This window comes from Polistes dominula, unplaced genomic scaffold (genome assembly GCF_049000335.1).
Source record: "Polistes dominula isolate Pdom_NZ unplaced genomic scaffold, Pdom_raw_medaka contig_21, whole genome shotgun sequence".
Classification (NCBI taxonomy): Eukaryota; Metazoa; Arthropoda; class Insecta; order Hymenoptera; family Vespidae; genus Polistes; species Polistes dominula.
In genome coordinates this window covers 894,716-917,613 of record NW_028301061.1, presented here as the reverse complement: position 1 = coordinate 917,613, position 22,898 = coordinate 894,716, and the positions used below count along the sequence as shown (strand labels likewise).

The 22,898-nt window shown below is 26.6% G+C and overlaps 2 protein-coding genes across 6 annotated transcripts; one reads left to right on the top strand and one right to left on the bottom strand.

Annotated features, from left to right (window-relative positions):
- Positions 1-506: 506 nt before the first annotated feature.
- On the top strand, positions 507-11,512 carry LOC107069296 (RNA polymerase II-associated protein 1). 5 transcript variants are annotated; one of them, XM_015326497.2, is made up of 11 exons: positions 507-634; positions 930-1,420; positions 1,492-2,053; positions 2,132-2,636; positions 2,705-2,874; positions 2,964-3,114; positions 3,186-3,465; positions 3,559-3,662; positions 3,750-7,312; positions 7,439-7,615; positions 9,293-11,246. In XM_015326497.2, exons 2-9 carry the CDS (start codon positions 950-952, stop codon positions 5,071-5,073), a joined length of 3,567 nt encoding a protein of 1,188 aa, XP_015181983.2. In that variant the 5' UTR covers positions 507-634; positions 930-949; the 3' UTR covers positions 5,074-7,312; positions 7,439-7,615; positions 9,293-11,246. The 5 variants fall into 5 exon arrangements, with proteins under 5 accessions (XP_015181983.2, XP_015181981.2, XP_089032336.1 ...); XM_015326495.2 differs by having other exon boundaries at positions 520-797; XM_089176210.1 differs by having other exon boundaries at positions 520-1,420; positions 3,750-7,045; positions 7,227-7,312.
- Positions 5,472-21,241, bottom strand: LOC107069269 (CB1 cannabinoid receptor-interacting protein 1). Its single transcript, XM_015326435.2, has 2 exons — positions 20,011-21,241; positions 5,472-7,613 (listed from the first exon to the last, which is right to left on the bottom strand). Exons 1-2 carry the CDS (start codon positions 20,184-20,186, stop codon positions 7,289-7,291), a joined length of 501 nt encoding a protein of 166 aa, XP_015181921.1. The 5' UTR covers positions 20,187-21,241; the 3' UTR covers positions 5,472-7,288.
- Between the last annotated feature and the right edge of the window lie 1,657 nt (positions 21,242-22,898).

Sequence of the window (22,898 nt, the reverse complement as noted above, 5' to 3'; positions counted from 1 at the left end):
AAATGAATTATATTATTAAAGTATTTAATAATAGAATACTCTTCAAGAAAAGAAATTTTTTCTTTTTTAATTTTATATATTATTATATTTTGTTATAAAATATATAAATACTATGGAGGTTAGATATGGGTGGCGCCACAGTAGCTTCAGGGTAAATTTTAAAAGAAGCGCCAAATATTATTAGAGTAGGATTGAGAAATAAACAAAGAACACAAATTGTATCCATAACTGTTTTGTTATTCACATACTTTTTCATAAAATTAAATGATAAAAAATCATTAAACGTACTATTCACAGTTCACGAAATAAAATCACTCTAAATTCTTTAAGGTTATATTTACTACATTATTACATAATTCGGCATACTTCAATTCGTTTACAATTGCTACATTCATACCATACCTTCTGTCTACACCAGCGCCATTCTGGAAAGTTTTTGAACTATTATTTATAGAAAATGCTGGACACACTTTTCCACATTTTTTCCCATAAGAGATGTTACCCCTTACCCCTACACTCCATAATAAATACCTTATTGCAGTCAGTGATACATGTGGCGACATCAATCAGGGTTAGGTTAGGTAAAAACAGCAGTATTGTTAGTTATATGCATAAGTACGCATATACGGTAAAAGTGAGTAATACAATTGTTGCATTAATAATCTAATTAAAATAATTGTTTAAATATTCTCGTTTAAAAGATAAATGTTATCTTTCTTTTTTTAATGTTTTTATTATATTTTCTTAAGGGTTAAAATTACCAAGTGATATTTTACGAACAGCAACTAAAATTGTAGGTTAGAAACAATTGGTGTTTTTTTTAACAATTAAACATTAAAAATTAAATCTTGATTAAAAGATTTAATATAAAATATATAATTTATATATATATATTATCATTGAATTAATAATATTTCTTGTCATTAAAGTAAAAAATAAATAAATAAAAATGGATAACATAACCACGTTGAAAAGACCCAAACCAAGTGATAACGAGGAAGAATTATTTCAAATGCAAGAAGATTTTTTACAAAACAAATTACAACCATCAGCCAAAGTGATCAATTTAAGAAATTCAAATATAGATCAAACTAATTCTGTACAAAATTCGACGACTAAATCTGTAACATGTTCAAATGAAAAAAAACTATCTAAATTTGCTCAATTAAAGAAACAAAAATTAGGAACAGTTTCAACGTCTCAAAGTACAGGTGAATTATTAAATGCAAATGTCCAAGAGAAATCTACAAAGATTTGTGATGTAGTACAGAATGTACCAATAGATCATTCAAAAATAATTCTTGGAAATATAATAGAAAAGAAATTGGATGTGAAGGATATGAAATTTAGTTTCAATACAGGATTTAATAATAATTCAGAAGTTGCCTTTCCAGAAGTCTTTGTTTCTGATACTTATGAGGTATTTATATAAATATTTATATTATACTTTATTAAATTAATTTAATAATTCAAATTTTATATTTGTTTTAGAGAACGTCAGATAAACAGAGTTTATTTTCACAAAAATGTTCACAAAGGAAAGTAGTTGCTGATATTTCTACTAAAATGGAATGTGAAGAGGAGTTTGATAAAACGAAGAATGAAGATTCTGATATTGCATTGAATTCAATAGCTAAAGAAGTTCATCAAGAAAATTTGAAAATATTGAAAGAAATGACAGAAGAAGAAATACTCATGGAAAAAAAGAAACTTGAATCGTCTCTTGGTCCAGAGTTAATAAAGTTTCTAAAAAATAGAAAAAAAGTAAAGACTAAAATGGAAGTAGATAAATCAGATGTTCAATCAAATGAACTTGGTAATGATAAATGTGTAAAAAATAAAGAAAGTGATATGGAAGTTATGGAATGTGAAAGTAATATAGAAAATATACCAAAGACTTGCGAAGAAATTTTAAAAGAGGCTAAGGATAAGGGTTGGGTTCATTTGGATAACGTAGAAGTTGAAAAATTGCAGTGGATGAAAGATATAACAGAAGTAAAGAAAGATAAACCTGCACCTGATGAACCTTACAATGCTCGATTTGATTTTAAAGGTAAATTTAATTGACATATGTATACAATTATAAAATATTACTTTAATATGCTTATACATTTATTTTGTATTTTAAAAGGTTTATTACTTCCTTACGAAGATGAGAGTTTATCATGGGATAATGGTCTTCATCATCATGGAGAAGAACCAGAACGTCCTGGCTATTCTTTACAAGAATTAATACAACTTAGTAGATCTTCTATAAAACAACAACGTACCGTTGCTTTGACTACTATTGCTAATATTTTAGAAAAGAGTAATAAAGGCTTGTACGACAAAGCTTTGTCACCAGCACCGTTAGTTACGTTGAATCAAAATAATTTCTTACTTTTATTAAGATATTCATTGGATGATACAACCGAAGACGTGATTAAGGCCGCTCTTCAGACATTAAGAGCGTTTATTTTTAGCGAACAAGATGAGATTTGTTTGGATAAATTATTTGGTTGGAAAAAATATAGAGAACCTGATTTGCGACCTCCATCAACTGATGTCAAAGATGAAAGTATATTGAAGGACCATGAACTTGTACAATTAGATGCTGTTTCTACACTTCTAAGAACAGATATTATTGTAAGAATAAGGTTGTATAATATTTCTATTCGTTATTAAGTAAATATAATTCATAATAATCTTATGAATTGTATTTTAGATATATCTTGGGTATTAAATCATTTCCAACTGTTGGTTTGGCGTGTGCTCTGGAAATATTAACTCGTCTTACAAGATATTCACTTACAGTTGCATTGACTATTACAACTACTCCATATTTGTTGGATACTATAATTAATAATTTAATGCCTATATCTGTTAGTGGGATAGGTAAGTGTACAGAAACATACACATAAATAAGATTATTGTATTCTTAAAAAATATTAATATTGCAATTAACAACAATATTTTTGTTTTAGATTTCAAGAATCCTGATGTTCCATTAGTCGAGAGTGTACGTTTTTGTCGAGTTTTAGTTTATTATGGTGGAAAACCAGTTGCTGAAAGATTAATTAAATTAAATATAATTGAACGCATTTTATCTTATATCGAAGATCCAGCAACAGCCGAGTAAGATTCTATAATTTTAATACTAGTATTTGTTTTTGTTGACATTAATAATATTAAATTCTTTTTTTTAGAATGACTCGTGGAATTGTATTGAGAATAGAAAGTTATAGACTTTGGAAGTTGTTGTTAAATTACAATTTAGCTAAGAACAGCTTAGATGGTATACAATTAAGATTTGTGATGGAGTTAGAACACTTTTTAAGCAATCACGATATCACAAAGGCTTCAGAATACGAATGTGAATATGCAATTGCAATCATGGCTGTATGCAGTACCTTGCCTACATTTAAGGAGAAAATTAACTTACTTATATTAAAATGGAGTAGACAATATTATCTATTATCACGTAACGTAAGTTTTGATAAGTCACATCATGTGTGTGTGTGTGTGTGTGAAATAAAATGTAACTTATGTTAATATATTGTATTATAATTTTGTTTACAGTGGCATGCTTTAAAATTATTTTCACAAGCAGTGCTAGCTGTTAACGATTTAGTAATGTCGTCAATTCATTGGGTTGTATATCCATATATATTTGAAGAATTATGGTAAGTTTTGTTGTTTTATTATATTAATATTAAATTAAGAAATATTTTTTAATATAGAATAATAATATTGATTTATATTTTAAACAGTTATAATTCAAATTTATTGAGTACCTGTATACCTGCTGTTGAACGACAACATTCCTTCTTGCCAAATCTTGGAGTAACAACAGAAACAGGCCTATTACAACCGATTATATCTTCTACTTGCATTCCATTTCTATCAGTGATACTGGATAAGTTTATTCACGAATCCTATGAAGAAGGTATTTGGAAGATATTCAATCAATTAGGTTTTCAAAAATATATTCAAGAACTTGAATCAACTAAATGGGATTTAGAACGATCGTGGTATACGCAAGTAGAGTATTATTTTCTTATCAGTGTTGTCAAAGCTGCACAACTTATTAGTAGAGCATTAAATTCAACGATGAAACGTAATATTTGGAAAATATCTGTTAAACTTATATCAGCGTTACCAGGAAACTTGTTTAATTATGTGATAGATATGTTGGAAATTGCTTTACTCAAAGACAAATTAAACGTGCAATTAGTAACTCATGAACTATCGAAATTAAATTTAAATCATGCCAATAATTGTACGAAACAGGACATAGTTAGTTTGTATAAAAAGTACATTGCAAGACATTTAGATTGGACTCAAGCAGCATTGCCTAAAGATTGGTTTTATTTACCATTGGTACATATTTATACAAAGTGTAGACTTAATGAAAGTGTTACAGAAGAAGATACAAATAATATTGCAATGATATTAGGTTTAGAAGTAACTTCACCTTATTTTGTTGCAACGTTATGTCCAACGTTAAGATTCAGTAGATTAGTCTTAACATATCTGTGCGATACGATTTATTTAAACAACGATATATCCGTTTTATTAAATATTGCAATGGAAGAATTGATACAAAAGTATCACAAAAAGTTAAACTTTACCAAAGATTTACCAGGATTAAATTCTTTTGTTGATTTGTTCACTGCTATGTGTGAACACTTTTGTTCTACTTCTTATGGTGATAATAATTTTGCTTCAGTATTATTAATTCCTATCGCACAGAGACATGATCCTCATTATAGAAAATTGTTGTGGTCAGAACATGCTGGTGTACTTCGATATTTGAGATTACCTGTGAATAAGTTAATGATTCCTTTAGACGAATATTTATATCCTTTGGAAGAAGATACATCGTTGATTGAAACATATATAACAGTACTCGTTAGAAATACTATTAAACCAGAATGGTGTCCAGTACCATATACTATTGCACTTCATCATGCAGCTATGTATTTAAAACGTACCACTAAATTGGCAATTAGAATGAAAACACAACTAGAAAAAATACATGATCAAAAGTTGATTGATCTATTATTAAATTACGAACAACCACCAAAACTGTAAAGAAACATATTTATTAATAAGGATAATTGTTTTGTAAAAAAAAAAAAAAAAAAAAAAAAAATAATGACAATATTAAAATCTCAATTTTATTGAATTGTTAAATAATTTATTATTTAATTGATAACAGATAGAATATTCGCATTGAAATATTTTTACAAAATATAGGACCACTCGTAAAACAATATCTAGAAATGTTGTTAAGCTTTGAAAACATGATTTTTGTTTTTTTTTTTTACTTATACACTAAAAACAATATTTAATTTCTATGATAGTTGTATTAGAAAACTTTTTTCAAAAAATAATAATACGCAAGTAAAATAAACAGTGCAGATTTGTATTTCATAGTTTAATTTCAATACTAGACTCGCAGGTACAACTCATTGAAAATATTCATCATATTTAATAAAGAATAGGAACGATTAGTATTAAGCACAGAGGCACTGTTTGGTCATTTGAGCTGGTATGAATATCAATATTAAATATCTGATTAATTTAACCGAAAACAAATTGACAGAAAATTATCTAACGTAACTTTTGTAGAAATAATATATCTCTTGTTGATATTACATTTTTTTTTTTACAAATATTTTTCATATAATATAATATAATCTCTTATTGTTGTGTGTTGTTACACGAAGCCAAACATTTTAAATCAGTTCGAGCATTAATAATACTTTGTGTAATAAAAATCTGAAATGATGATAATCATAGCAATGATTAGATTTTGATAAATATTCAAGAACAATTTGTTGTTTAGTTTTTATTTTTCATTTTGAAAAGATTTATTCATGAGTTTTGTTCGCATTACTGTATACATGTGTATATCTATATAGATTGGTCTCTTCTTTCTTTTTCTTTATTTTTTATTTTTTTTTTGTTAACAGCGAAAAGCACATAGCCAAAAGTATATATATATAATATATATGACAAATATTATGAAGAATCCTATAAATCTTATTACATAGATATATATATCTTTTGCGATGAAAATATATTTTTATATCAGCGTTCAATTGTATAATTTAACTAGTCGTTTTTTTTTTTACAAATTAACGCCAACATATATTAAATACATATAAATTTAGTCATTTTTATTTTGAAAATATTTCATATAATGATTATATTTTCAATTTACGAACTGATATGTTGTTCGATGTGTGCGAGAACGATCGTGTTCAATAATTCTATCTTAAATCATTTGTTTGAACGTCTTTCTTATTTTTATTTTCTAAATTCAAAATCATTCAGTGCTTTTTATATATATATATATATATATATATATTAATTGTCATTAGAATACATTATGAGTTGCATTGATATTTTGAAAGCGTTCAAATTTTCGCGGGTTTATTTCATTTCAAATATTTCAAATTATATTTCTGGCGAGTAATTAAAACTTTAAACGCATTAATAAATAATTACATATACATATTTATATATGTTAATAGTAATTGTGATTTATGCATATACAGATGGTAAATTGCACTCCATTGAATATTATCGTTCAAAGCAAGCATTTCGATCATCAAATTATAGAACTCGCTTTTGCAAATATATTTATGCAACATTTGTTCTATTAATCCATTCATGTAATGTGGCAGAACATCGAGAAAGCATTACATAAGCAAAATATTATCTTGTTCTGTCATTTCTTATAACATTTTTATATATCGATCAGAACTGAACGAACGATTGATGGTAATTCGACAATTCAAATTTCCCGCATTTATTATAACTCCTGCGTCATAAGTAGGTGCTGTCACCTATGTATACTAAATACGTTCGATCATTTTAAATTTCCCGCATTTGTTATACTACCCCCTCCGTCCAAAGTAGGTGCTGCCACCTATGCATGCTAAACTTTGTTCGATCATATTAAATTCGATATTTCGATAATACAATATTTATCGTTTATTAACAAAATGGCGAACGCAGTAAGAACAATTAATGGATCTCCGGTGATTATTATTAGGTAAGAATATAAATTATTTATAAAATAATTAAACATTTATTATTAAAAAAAAAAAAATCATATTTTAAATAGTGACAGATAATAAAAAAAAAAACAAAAGTTAAAATTAAAAAAATCAATTTTCAATTATAATGTATATAATATATGTTAACTAACCATTGTTTTTATATATATTTTTTAGTGTCATAGAATTGAAATGAAAAAGAAGAGGAAAGGAATTAATTATGGCATTAATTCCAATCGCTATGATTCTATACCAAGTTTTCTGTAAGTTTCTCGATCAACCGTAACGAGTCTACCTTCGACGCTGGTACAATCCAGTTCGATACAATGCAATCTGGCACCCCATTCACAATGACTCTGATCATCCTGACGGTAATATTTAATTTGCAGACAGGTGGTAAGGTAACCCGAACCAAGAACCCGCATGGCTATCGAAAGTTCCTCCCGATGACCCCTCGCACTCGCTGGTATTCCCTTTGTGCTGTGATAAGCGCTGTATGCACATGCTGTACCATCTCTTGCACGCTCGATGGCTTCCACTTGTTTTCCTCCTATGCTCAACGATCTGTAAGTTGATTTGATTTTATTTCATTTGATTTATTTTAATAATTATTATTTCAATCGTATCTCATATTTAACATATTTTCATTTTTATAATTAATTAAACTGTTTCTGGTAATGGACATTATACTTGGATCATTTGAGTGTGTTTGATTTTTATTGTTTATATTTATTTAAATAAATTAAATAATTATTATTACAATTAAGATTATTATTTTGATTTGTTCATGTAAATGTTAAATATTATTTCGATTGATTTATAATTATGATGCATTTCATTGTTCAATTCTTTTCATTTTTATAATCTTATAAAATTTGTTATTTATTAACATATTAAATGTACTTTTATTAATTTAAATATTAATATATATGTTAGTAGTTTTATATCGTATTGTTTGAGTGTAATAAATTGATACAAATATAAATATTGAACAATTAGGATTACGATGACATGTTAAAAATTCGCGGGGAAAAAAATAACGCGGGAAACTTTTTGAATTTGGCGCGCTTCATTCGCGATCGAATTGGACGCGGGAAAAATATTCAAAATTTAAAATTAATTATTATCTTCGTAAATTCATTTTGAGTTGTTCAATTAAAAACTAATAGATATTATGAATATTACTATCAAAGTTTATGTTAAAAAATACGTTAAATTTGTTAGATTAATTTTAAATAATATTATTTTGTATAAACAAAAATTCGTAGATAAAAATAATTCATAACTATTGCAAATAAACTCGTGAATTTTATTATCGATTGCTAACAAATCGTGTGAATTGTTCAATGAAATTTATTTTTCCTTTCTAATGCACAAATAAACGCATGAATAATCTTTCATCGAGTTACCAATGCAAAACAAAAACAAAAAAACATTTATAAAATCAGTTAGTATATTTCAAAATTAAATCAAAACAGTTTGAATAGTTGCAATTGAATGATAATAAAATATATAAAATTTTCTTTCGTGTTACTTTCGATATGCAAGTATTTGTTTATTTATTTATTTATTTTTATATTTTCTATTCGAATTACCTATGTTAAGTGGAACGAATGATTTCTATTTGTATATGCATAAAGTTGAAAACGCTTTTCGTGCATATGTGCATGTCTGCTGCATGTATCTATATATATATATATATATATAGTCTCTCGAACGTATATAATAATAATAATAATAATAATAGAATCTTTTGTTAATGACAATCGATTCTTTAGCAGTGCTGACATCATTTCTTTGAAACTAGTAGAGTGTAGTAACAGGTCGATAGTTTACATTGCCAAGAACTACCAATACATAGAATCATTTTCTTCTTGAGTATTACCAACTTACAAATTAAACATGAAACATTGTAACAGGAAATGAAACGAAAATTGCATCTAAATAATATTGCTTAAGATAAAAAAAGAAATAGAAAATAAAATGTAGATTATATAATGGAAATATAAGATAAATTTGAAAATGTGTTATTGAAAAAACAATATTTAAAAAAAAGAATATATTTTAAATGAAAATAATTATTGCAAAATAATCTTATGTTGAGATTCTAAATTATGGTACATCATAGATACTTTAATAAGTGTGTGAAATAAATAAAACTATGTTTAATTATAATCAGTAATTATAAAAGAAAAATATGTTTATTATATATATATATATATATATTAAGGGTTTATATAAAGATGTTCTAGGAAGAAGATAGTCCACGTTTCATGTTTATATCTGATGCTCAGGAAGTAAATGCACAACGTGATCAAGCTCGTTCATCTTTTAGTATATCTAAGTATAAATATTGGCTTGTAACATATAAACAATTGTGTTCACAAACTAAAAATGATTAAACTCTAGTTTTAGAATGTTTGTTCTTTCTTTTAAATATTTAAAAATTTTTAATTCTAAAGTATTTAGAATAAGTATTATATATATTATATTATATAACATTTATTTATTTATTATACTTCATTATATAAATTTTGAGATAGATTATACTTTATAGATTTGTAATTAAATTTTTTTTAAGACAATACAATTTAATGTAAATTAATTATCATATATATATATATATCAATAATATCTTTTTATGATCTTTATCAATGATAAATCATTTTATTAATATAAAATATATTTCAAACAAAATTACATGTTATATTATGTGTTACAAATCCAATACACTTTTGTTTATTTTGATTAACTTTCTTATTCATTATGAAACGTTGATAACATGTGTTTTATTTAACTCAAGGAAAAATATAGATAAAAAAAAACATAGAAGAAGAGTTAATTTAACAGTTTAATTTAATCTATGATTGTAATCGTATAGCGGGTGTTCGATCAGGAATTAATTTAATCCTTCGTCTAAGCGCGTTTAATGTCGGTCTCGAATAATTGATTTAGATTTTGAAGTATACTGTAGCCTAACATTTAAAATATTGATCAGATGTTTCATCATTATACTTGAAATACATTGAATTATTTTATTTAAATTTTGTTCATTGATAAATATATATATATATATAGTATAAGAAATAGAATATCACATTACGAATTTAAAATTAAAATGTTCATAAATATTACGGGTGACACACACACATACACACACACACATACACGACGTTTACATTTTTCGATATTTACCAAGTCGACCATATTTTTGCGATTTTTTTTTTTCCTTTCCTTTTTTTACTTTTATTCCAATCGACGAGATGGGTTTGGTTCGTTGGGTTGGTAGATGTACCACGTACCATCGTTGAATAAAAAAAGCAAGAAGGAAGTATTTTATTTTGTATTTTTCTATTTTTGGTAATTAAAATAATGAGCAAGTAATCAAATATACTTTGCTTCTTCTTCTTATTATTTACTTTTTTCCTTTTTTTGTAATTAAATTATTTTTAATGGAAATACTTTATTCATCATTTTATACAAAAAAAAAAAAAAAACAAAAAGCAATCGTTTAGTGAAGTAATTGAATATTTAAAATTCGACATTTAGTTGAAATATTTTTAGAGAATTGGTCTGAAATAGGAGAGTGGATATATGCAGAATGCTTTTGGGTTATTCATACTCGATGAAACCCTTAAAGAGATGTGTACGTGACGATTAACAAAAGGGATGAAGAAGCATAAGCTCTGTCTGGATATATGCACGCATTTAAATGTTAACATTTGCATATTTCGAAAGAGGGTATAATAATAAACACATGTGTGCAATTTCTATCGAAAATCTCGTGTGTGGGTGTGTGTGTGTGTGTGTTTGTGTATGTGTCTCGTATATTCTATTTGTTTTATTTTTAATATTCTAATTTATTTCTCATCCTCAATACACACATTCAATATTTATTTTCTAAATAATAATTTAATATTAATTACAAATAATAAAAATATTATTTCTATAAATAATATTATTTTCAAATAATAATTTAATATTAATTCTAAACATTAGGTTGTCTTATATTCGTAAAATCTAACAAATTACTCTTAACAGAACTTGTCCTATTTTATTTTTTTTATTTTTTTTATTTTTATTTTGATGTTTCTTCTATGCAATTGCATTTCAATAAAAAGAAAAACAACAAAGAGGACAAACTAATTAATTAACAATATTTCTATACGAGATATATGATGATGGGGGTTTGACTAATTTATTGTTAGAGTAAGTAAGAAGTTCATTTCATTTGATCTGATCCAATTCGTTCTAATAGGTATTGTGTCGTAAAAAAAAGAAAGTACAACTAAAGAAGTTACGATAAGTTTCAATTGAAGGGTGGATTATTACGTGCATTCGATTCCTAGAGACCTCGAACTGGTGTCACAATGTGTATTTGTCAATTCACACATTTTCGTATATTTATCATTAATTATAAAAAAAAAAAAAAAAAAAAAAAAGAAGAAAGACAAACATAATAATACATCAAAATAAAACTTGTTAAAAATTGTCAAAGTATGATTAAATATAAATATGAATTATTTTTAAATGTTTATATAATGTAAAATGTCTCTTGGTAAACGAATATGTTTTTTTTTTGAAACGTTAAATATAGGTGTTTAACAAAAAAAATATATCGTCGTCATATTTTCGTATATATATATATGTTACATTTTAAAAGGATTTTAATTCAGGATAGGATCGTATGTTGATATTTGACGTGCATTCATGCAGGTAAGAAAGGTTCTTTTTGTGCCCCAAACGTGAGATTGCACCAGATGGCACACACGCGATATACCATACCATATACCTATGAATTTTACCTTGAACTCCAAAATTTCAATCGTTTAGTATTTCGATCGATTAGATAATGCGAATTCAATGCTTATCAAATCTAACAATCAACAATATTTCTAATAATTCTTCTAATATATATTTCTATTCCATTTACAATGCAATACTACTACAATTGATTATATTGATCAGAACTTCGATTCTCATTAATAACATTGTTTTGTTATACTACTAAAATAATAATAATAATAATAATAATAGGCCGATAGGATTCATGACACGAACGTCTAGCTAAAATTGCTTTTTTTATAATTACCCATAAGTGGTATGGTAAATATGATTACCATGTAACGTGACTATACTACACCCAAAGAAATAATGATATCTGCATACATATAAAACCATACGTTCAATAATGGTGGACTATTGTTGCACGAAACAACCACAAGTTGAAGTGCTAACTATTTTTATTTTTATTTTATTTTATTTTATTTTTTTAACCATTCCTTTACCCTACCTTTTTCTTCATTAACCAGTTAACACTGAGTTTGACGAATATACTTGTCATAAAAAGAAGTAGTACAATTTTTCTATTGACGTGTATACTCGTCACGGAAAAAGAAGTAGTACGATTTTTCTATCGACGTGTATACTCGTCACGGAAAAAGAAGTAGTACGATTTTTCTATCGACGAGTATACTCGTCATGAAAAAGAAGTAGTACGATTTTTCTATCGACGAGTATACTCGTCATGAAAAAGAAGTAGTACGATTTTTCTATCGACGAGTATACTCGTCACGTAAAGAAGCGGTACGATTTTTCTATCGACGAGTATACATGTCATATTTAGAAGCGGTACAATTTTTCTATTGACGAATATACACGTTGTGTTATGCTCGATTGATGGTAAAAAAAGAAAAATAAATGTTTATCGCATAAATTATTAAAGAAACACTTGCCACATTTAAATTTGCAGATTAATAAGAAGAAATTGAAGATTTGATTTTTATATCAAGTTAAAAAAAAAAATAAAAAACGTGTGTGTGAAACTTTATGAATTTTTTCTATTTGTTCTTTTTTTTTTTATTTGTTTCTATCTATTCAGTTTATTTTCAAAAAAAAAAAAGAATTTACGTAGTTTTCAATTTCAGCAAAAGAACAATAGAAATTCGTGATGAGTAAAAAATAACGCGTTCCTAACTAACGACCTTCTTTCTAATCTTACGTTCCTTTTTCTTTTTTTGCACCCTTTATATATCCCCTTTTTTACCCTTTGTCTATTCTTTTTCTATTCTTTTATTTTTTTTTTTTGGAAATGTTAGAAAACTTTGACTCACAGTTCCAAAACAATTGAGTAACATAATGCGACGAATATACTCGGATTTCTTATTACTTACTTCCTTTCATTTCTAAAACGGGGGGGGGTGGGGGAGGGGTGAGTTTGAGATGGTTAGGGGTTGTAGAAAAAGTTATATTAAAAAAAATCGTCAGATCTTTTCATTTCTTTAACACGCGAACCCTTCAATCAAAAATATCTTATTTTCCTTTTTTTCTTTCTTTCTTTCTTTCTTCTTTTAAAGGATAGAAATAAATAAAAAAAAAAAAGATATCTTACAAATTTGAAAGTACATCACGAACACAAATCATAAAATAAACGTGAGTATATTTTCTTAGGCTTCAAAACGTCCAATCAATTTTGATATTACTTGCTCGAACCATTAAACGTCTTCCCTTTTTTTTTTTTTTTTTTTTTTTTTTTTTTTTTTTTTTCGATTAGGTAATAAATCTGACTTGGCAGAATGATCTAAAGCCTCTTGAGAGCTTATTATTACTAACCCTTAAACGAAAAACGTTGAAATTTCTAACAAATTAATACATTGACTCTTATTCATGGTTATACGTTTAAATGGTGTTTGTTATTGACCATAATATAACCCATGGGATTATAGGTTATCATATTATTAGGTAGTTCAAAAAGTCGTTTCGTTTTTTGCTGACGCAATAATGGCATTAGTTGATGCAAACCGACAAATAGTAACACGTGAGATCGATGAGACGTTAAATTTATCAACTGCAACTGTTTATGTTCCTAAGTTTTAGATTAGGAAGCAAAAATTATCTTCATTTTTACAAAAGTTTAACGAAACGTCTTTCCGAACCACTTAATATTTTATAGGTTATCTTAACATAACCTATCATTTGTTTGATAATGTAAGATAAATATGTGTTATATATTTTATATTGTAATATACACATATTTATTTATAATAATGATTTGAAAAGTGTTTTTGTTGACAGAGAAATAATTTAAGAATATTGGAATCTCTGGCAGAGGGAGGGGGCGTGGCGTAACAATTCAACCTATCTATTCTAATTTTGAATTTAGCCACCAGATAGCGTATTCAAGTGCTAGAAATTCATCCCACGTGGTATAGCAATTCGACCTATCTACTCTAATTTTGAATTTAGACACCAGATAGCGTATTCAAGTGCTAGAGATCCCAATACTTTAAGGATCGCGTGATGTTCATACTTATATACTTCTCAACAACGACCTTAACGTCGTTTTAAATTCAACTTGTGATTTCTTGTGATAGCATATAAGTACAAAACCATATCAACAGACTTGTTAACTCAAACCCTGTTAAAGGGTTTACGAGGTTAACATTATTTTTTTAAAGCTTTTGAAAAATCGTTAAAGTTCCACGAGTATCTAAGTCAAAGTGTTGATAAATTATTCCTCATACCATAAAACTACGACAAACTTTCAATCTTATTCTTACGAATAAACCAATGAAAACTTTCCAATTGGTTCATAATAATTTACTGTAAAACAATTTTTAACAATACAGACAAAAAAAGATTCTTTTAATATATTCTGTTATTTAAAAAAAAATAAAAATAAAAAAGAAGAATACATCATTAATGATTTAATCAGTTAACTGAGCTCCTCCATTTTGAATGTGCGTACCGCTGTGTGTCGCTAGTATCGACCGATAATTCATTTTGAGGTTAAACAAAGAATCTTGAATTTAATCAAATCTTGAATAAAAATGTAACATTGATCGTTTAATTACAAGGTCAAATTATTTCAATGAAGTAGTATTATATCTTCGTTAACTAAATTTAATTATTTATTTTAACAAAACAACTCCACACACACACATAACATAAATGTAACATACAAATGAGAATATTGATTGTTAGTTAAACTTTTAAACAAGTTAAATTATATACATGTAAGACATTAGTTCGTTCTTATTTCCCTAAACCCATTATAAAGGGCTAAAATGGATAAATATAAATCCATACCTGTACTACCCTACTTTGTTTCTTCAAAGATACAGTCAAGTACCCTTTTCTTCTTTTTATACTTTCAACTCTTTTTCGAAGAAAAAGTAACATCTAGCTCAAATGAATAATGCAATGTTCCATTTACCTTAACATACACATCTATACATATCCCCTCTATACATATGCACACACACATCTATATATAAATATATATATAGATATATAAATGGGTATGTGGACTTACTTACATTTACGTTTTTAAATTTTCATCTTAAGAAATCAAATATTTGTCATGTCTAAAGCATTATATATATATATATATATATATATATAAATTATATTATTATATTATATAATATAATATGTGTGATTTTATACACTATTATGTTATAATACTATATATATATATATATATCCTCGTCGTGATAGTATAGTTGAGTTTAAAAATACGTCACAAAAAAGAAATGGGAATTTATTCAAAGAAATATAAAAAAAGAAAATTATTAAGAAAAAAACAAATAAGATTATCTTTTCCTGTTTAAAACGTTTCATCTACTTTCATAAATGTGTTTCTCGTTGAATGTGTTTATTCTATCACACGATCATCCTGTACGCTTCCAAAAATTGCTATACCAAAAATATCACATGAGGTAATCCCTATGCAAAGTAAAACAGTAAGAAAGAGAGAGAGAGAGAGTTAAAAGCTGTCAAGATGTTTTCCGTTCATGTTAGGGTTGTTTAAAATTCAATTGCGTTTTATACAAAAAAAAAAATACTATCTTAAAAAAGACAGGAAAAACAAAAAAATACCTACTAAATCATATTTTATTTCTTATTTTATTTTATTTTTTTTTTATATATTATTTATATTTTTATTGAATAACCTCACTACTTTTCGAAAAAAACCTCACTTTCGGAGTAACTTTACTAAAAGTAGTGAGGTTTTTTCCGAAAAGGAACAAAAAAATAAATAAATTATTATTATTATTTTTTTTTTTTTTCATAGATTATCATAATAAAGATAGATTAGATTTGAGAGTTTGGTTTTGTTAGTTTGAAATGAAACTATACTTATGTATATGTGAGTTCTTATTTTAAAAACTTGTAGAGCGTGATGTTACTAGAACACGCCAAGCTTTAAGAAATAATAATAATAATAATAATAATAATAATAAATCAATTTCACGATTATATGGTGGGTGTATTTTTAAAAATAACTCACGTAAGATTGAACCTTACGTTCATGTTACTTAATAATTTTTTTTCTTTCTTTCTTTTTAGTTAATCTAACATTACTTCTAACTTATTTCTCTTTCTTTCTTTCTTTCTTTCTTTCTTTCTTTTTTTTTTTTTTTATATTGCAGTAAAAAAAAAAGAAAAAAAAACTGATTAATACACGAAAGAAACTACAATAAAATATTCATCAATTATTTGTTTATTTATTTAGATGAAATTAAAAAAGAAAAAAAAAAACGATTACCAAATTAATCGTAGTAGATCAAACAAATTCCTCATTTCGTTGAGGAGGAGGAGGATGCCGTTTTGTAACAAAATCGAATTTATTTCGATTGTGAAAAAAAAAAAGAAGAAAATTCATAGAAAAATTAAATATTTATTTAAACCCCCTCCCTTCTTCTTCTTCTTCCTCCTCCTCCTCCTCCTCCTCCACGAATATTTTTACGAATATCGAAGAATTGTTCTCGTCACGCGTTCAATATTTGAACATACAAAAAATCCCATTTTTTCCGAATAGCCGAATGAAATGCATCGAATATAACAGGAAAATCGTTTTCGTTTGACCGACAAAGAAAAAGAACAAAAAAAAAAAACAGAGAATTGTGCTACCAAAATCTAATCTATTTTTATTCCACCACCAGAAGATGGAAATGACCTAACCCGATTGGTTCAAAAAAAAAAAGAAAGAAGAATAAAAAAAAAGAATAAAAATGGTGATATTTCGCGTAACAACAACAACAACAACAAAAGAAATTGTTCATTTCCATATTGGTGTCGTGTGTGTATGTGTGTGGGGAGGGGGGTTTATTAGAAAAAGGAACAACAACTATGAAAAGGGTAGTTTTAGTTAGGGGGTTGGACTGAATGAACGATATGGGGCTGGGGGTGGGGGTTGTTAAAAGCAGAGAAAATCACGACCTCGTTTCTTTCACCATTAAATATAACGTTGTTGTGACGTTCAACAAGATTTTTTTTTTTTTTATTCAAAAAAACAAAAACAATAAACTATTGGAATTGTTTTTTTTTTCTTTTTTTTTTTTTTAATACACGTTACTGCGTTAAATTAAATTTCTTGTTTTTTTTTGTTGTTGTTGTTATTTTATTTTATTTTATTTAAGAAGAAAAAAAAGGTGTAACATATGAGAGTATAAAAATGACGTAGTAGGCTATTTCTTTGATCATATTTATCGATAAAAGAAAGAACATGCCATGTTTTTCTTGATACAACTTAAACGACAAGTAACATATACATACATATACATATATATACATATATATATCAATAAATAGCTAGTATGTATATGTATATATGTGTTTGTGATAGAACCTGTTGCGATAGAAATGTATTGGAACTATGAGAACCAATACATTGAAGAAATACAAAATAAAACAAAGTGTTGTCTCATTTAGTTCAGTTTTTTTTTCTTTTTTCAGAAAATTTCATTAAACTAAGTACTTATAACAACGTTTTACAATTTTTTACTTTATAAATTGTTGATTTTAAAAGACAAAATAAAACACAATATATGTAATATAAGAAAAACAATAACACATAGTAAGAAGAAGAAGAAGAAGGTCTTTGGTGTTCTATACTTAATGATTATACTAACATAAGTGTTGTGTATATACCATAAAAGAAAAACATTTGTTTGAAGATCGATTCGAATGCACGAACGAAGGTCAACTTTTTTCTTCTTTGACCAATGCACACTGCCCTAATTATGATATAAATTATTTTAACAAAACTTTTCAAAAGATACAAGAAAAACTAATGTCTTTTACACATTTACAAAAATGCACTATAGAAAAAGAAAAAGTAATCCTTTAACACGTTGAACGCCACGCAAATTATTAGGGAATTCCCGTCAGGCCACGGGCATTACTTTGTATTAGAAAAATAGTTGAACGTGTCAGTCACATGTGACTGACGTGGCCTAAACAGAAAGTTTAGTGTCAGTCGCCGATGACTGACGTGGCGCTCAACCAGTTAACTGAGATTGACGAATATACTCGTCATGAAAAGAAGTAGTAGGATTTTTCTATCGACGTGTATACTCGTCATGAAAAAGAAAGTAGTACGATTTTTCTATCGACGTGTATACTCGTCATGAAAAAGAAGTAGTACGATTTTTCTATCGACGTGTATACTCGTCATGAAAAAAGAAGTACGATTTTTCTATCGACGTGTATACTCGTCACGAAAAAAGAAGTAGTACGATTTTTCTATCGACGTGTATACTCGTCACGAAAAAAGAAGTAGTACGATTTTTCTATCGACGTGTATACTCGTCATGAAAAAGAAGTAGTACGATTTTTCTATCGACGTGTATACTCGTCATGAAAAAGAAGTAGTACGATTTTTCTATTAACGAGTATACACGTCATGTAGGAAGTGGTACGATTTTTCTATCGACAAATATACACGTCATGGTATGCTCGATTGATGGTAAAAAACAAAATATAAATGTTTTTTTGTATAAATTATTGAAAAAAAAAAGTTGTGTTGTAGTTTATGTTGGGGTATGAATGAGTGGAAGATTATTTTAATTTAATAATTATATTACAAAATTAATAATATATAAAGATTGAACAGAAGAAAATAAAAGAAATGTTTTTTTCTAATCGTTGAAACGTTCAAAAAAATGGTTTTCCATATATATGTGTGTGTGTGTGTGTGTGTTAGTATAGTTGGAATCCTTTAGTAATACATTGAACAACACACGTTCTGAAGACCGATCGTAAATTTAGATAACATCCACGCGGATCTGTGATGTTATCCTTGTAAAGGATCGTTCCCTTCTTACCCCTCTCCCTCCCCCCTCCCCCCTGTTTATCCCTCACCATTTATAACCCGTAGTATCTTACACCCTTCTGAATTAAGTTTTATATTCCTTCTTTTGCAAAGGGTTATGGTTCTTACGTGACAAACATTACGAGGAATAAGTTACTTCAGGTGAACAACATTAAAAAATATGTAAAAAAAAAAAAAAAAAAATAATTCTTGTGAGAAACATTAGGAGCGACATTAAAAAACATTAAAAAATAAAAAATAATTCTTATGGTTAGAAATAAATAAACTGTTTTGTTTTTACAACATACAACACAATGAGGAATATAATTATAATGAAAGTAATTTATTGTGAAATAAAATTAAGTTTAAATAAATAATTAATGCACATGAAATACATTGAAATTCAAATAAGAATAAAATAGATTAGTGTAATTGTTTTTTAATGATTAAATATTGATAGGATGAAAATGAGGTGGTTGTAATGGTGATTGTGGTGGTGGTTGGTGGTGATGGTGATAATGGCTTGCGTTCAAATAAAATAAAATTAAATTTAAATAAATAATTAATGAAAATTAAACATATTGAAATTAAAATAACAATAAAATAAATTACTATAATTATTTTTCAATAATAAAATATTAATAAGATGAAAATGAGGTGATTATTGTGGTGGTAGTTGGTGATTTGTTCAAATAAATTAGAAAATATTTCTATAATATCCACGTGTGTTTTCCTTTTAAATTTTCTTTGTAAAATAAAATATATATATATATATATATAATTAAAAAAAAATGTGTGCCACATGTTTTATTATGTGTGTATGATGTGTATGTGTATATGTTAGAACACGTTCACTGTACCCACTGCAGTAGTTGCGGAGGTTTGAAGCTGATGTCAAGCCGATAGATAGCCTCGCAGCTTAGTTTAACAGTTTTAAGTTGTCGAAATCTAGCTGATGTTTCCATTTTGCAATAAACCGGTCCAGCAGCTGGTTCCCTTCTTAATGACAAGGTCACTCGAAAATGTCCATCAGCCCCCATTTAGCCCCATAATCCTACTCGCTTATACGCGAGTTCACTTTTTTGATCTTTTTCTTTCTTTTTCTTGTTCTTTGTTCTTGGTAAAGTTGTTTATAATCAAATCACAATGTGTTGCAATATTACAATTCTATTATAAAACAATTGAACAATTTTCTAATTTTAATCAAAAATTTAAATTCTTTGTTTCTTCTTTTGATTTTTATTGAAAAAAATGTTTGTTCAAAAAAAATATATAATGTGTTTGTTCTTTACGTTGAATATCGAACGTAGTTCACAGTAATAATGGTGTTGAAATAAATAAATAAATAAATAAAAAAAGAAGAAGAAGGGTTTAAGTAGTTTAATAGTTCGTTGGACGTTTTAAACAACCCACCTTCACAGGCGGGCGTCGCGACGCTCACTGATCCGGCGTCGTAATCGTCGTATTCGTCGTAGTCGTCGTAGTCGTCGTAGTCGTCGTAGTCGTCGTCGTAAACTCCCAACTCGACACCACTACCACCACCACCACCACCACCACCATTACCATTACCATTTCTACCTTCAGAAGGGTGGTTTTTTCTTCTTTCTTTCTTCTTCTGTATATTTCTATCCAACAAGGAGGAATCTCTGATCAAAGGAAAATCATCACACTGTGTGACGACGACGACGACGACGACGACTCTCTTTTACATATTACTTTTGAAAACTTCAAGAGAATATTGTTCTGTTAAAATATTCATATATATATATACATACACATACATACATACTATTTATATTAAATTGAAAAAGTATTTTTCTTTTATGTGTGTATATGTTAAAAATACTTGTATGTATTTCATATATGTGTACAAATGTTATTTTGTACATTGCTGAGCACAAGCAATGCATGAAGTGCTTTATCATTTTTTTGTTTTTTGGTTTTATATTTATCATTCATTTAATTATTAACATTTTGTTGTTTAATTGTCCATTAATAATAAAAAAAATTATTTTATTAATAATATTATATTATTAATTTAAAAATATATCAGAGAGCTCTACTACAATCGAATTTACTTGTGTTGAATTAATTTTGAATATTTTTCAATGAATTGTTTATTATTATAATAATAATAAATGTTTAATATTGATCATTCCATATTTTTTTATTTGATTTGACATATTTAAAAGAAAAAAAGTAAGATTGTAGGAAATAAAAAAAATTACAGTTAAATTTATATGAAAAACAAATAAGAAAACTTCAATTACATTTAAAAGTACCAACCACAAGTAAGTGTTCATTTGAATGATCAAATATTATTCCCAAGAAGAAAAATATTTCTCTAAAACTCGTAAACGAAACTATATATATATATAAAGTAGTTGTGAAGTAGAAAAAGCATCTTAGTCAAATAATTTGGCAAGTTTTTCCTATAAACACTTTTTATTTGTTTTGATAATACTAAATCGTATTTGAAACGATCAACGAGAATCATTTTATTCAAATTTATTGTACGATCGAATATAAATAAAAAGAAAATGTGTTTTCACGCTTCTATAATAAAATAAAATCAAATCAAATAAAATAAAAAAAAAACAGGTACTTAATAGATGTATACAAAAATTTTTAATAAAATTTACAAAACATTACTTGTAAGTAAAAAATATTTAATAAAGAAAATAATCTAATTAATTTAATTTAATAATAATAATAATAATAATAATAATAATAATATAATAATATTATAATATTACATTAGTATTATTAAATATTATAATTATTTAATAACTTTATTTTCTAATTAATTTAATTTAATTTAATAATTTTATATTTCATTTTCTTAAATATGATTTTACAATTTCTTTCTATTCAATATTTTATATTTTTTTTTATTTATTTTTTTTTTTTGAAAAAATAACATGATGACGTGAAAATACGAATATTCTTCCATTAAACATTCGTAAGATAAATCAAGATTTGTAATACGTGTTACATTGGAAAATAAATTAAATCAATTTCTATTTCAATCGAAAAGGAATCTATTTATAGTTTAGAATTATATACCAATGAAGTTATTTTTATCATTTTCCTTTACAAATTGTAATAGCAAAAAGAGAAACATAATGGCACAACACACACACACACACACACAGAGAGGTTCGATTGCAAGTCATAAATTTTATCTGATAATAATGAATCTACTACTACCCCACAACCCCTTTTTTTTCATACGATCAATCATATTTTTGCGATATCAAACGTGTACACGATTTATTTAACATTTTATGTATAACATTACAAACTCATTTATAATTACATAAATAAAACGTGTAAATAAAAAAAACCAAAACCTTGTAATAAATTGCAATCATTTGACCAATATATCTTATCTTCTTAATATATATAAATTACGTGTCACGTTGTTTGTCCGCAATGAACTCTTCAATTACTGAACTGATTTTAATCAAATTTTGCACACTGTGTGCAGTTTTATTCAACTTGAAAGATAGGATAGTTTATATCATTCTAACAGATGACGGTATAAGGTAATTTGTTGACTTAAAGATGTGTGATCCACAGCAACTCGTGGCGCGGCACCCCTAGTATATATATATATGGATCTCTAGCACTTGAATACGCTATCTGGTGGCTAAATTTAAAATTAGAATAAGTAGGTTGAATTGCTACACCACGTGGGATGGATCTGTAGCACTTGAATACACTATCTGGTAGCTAAATTCAAAATTACG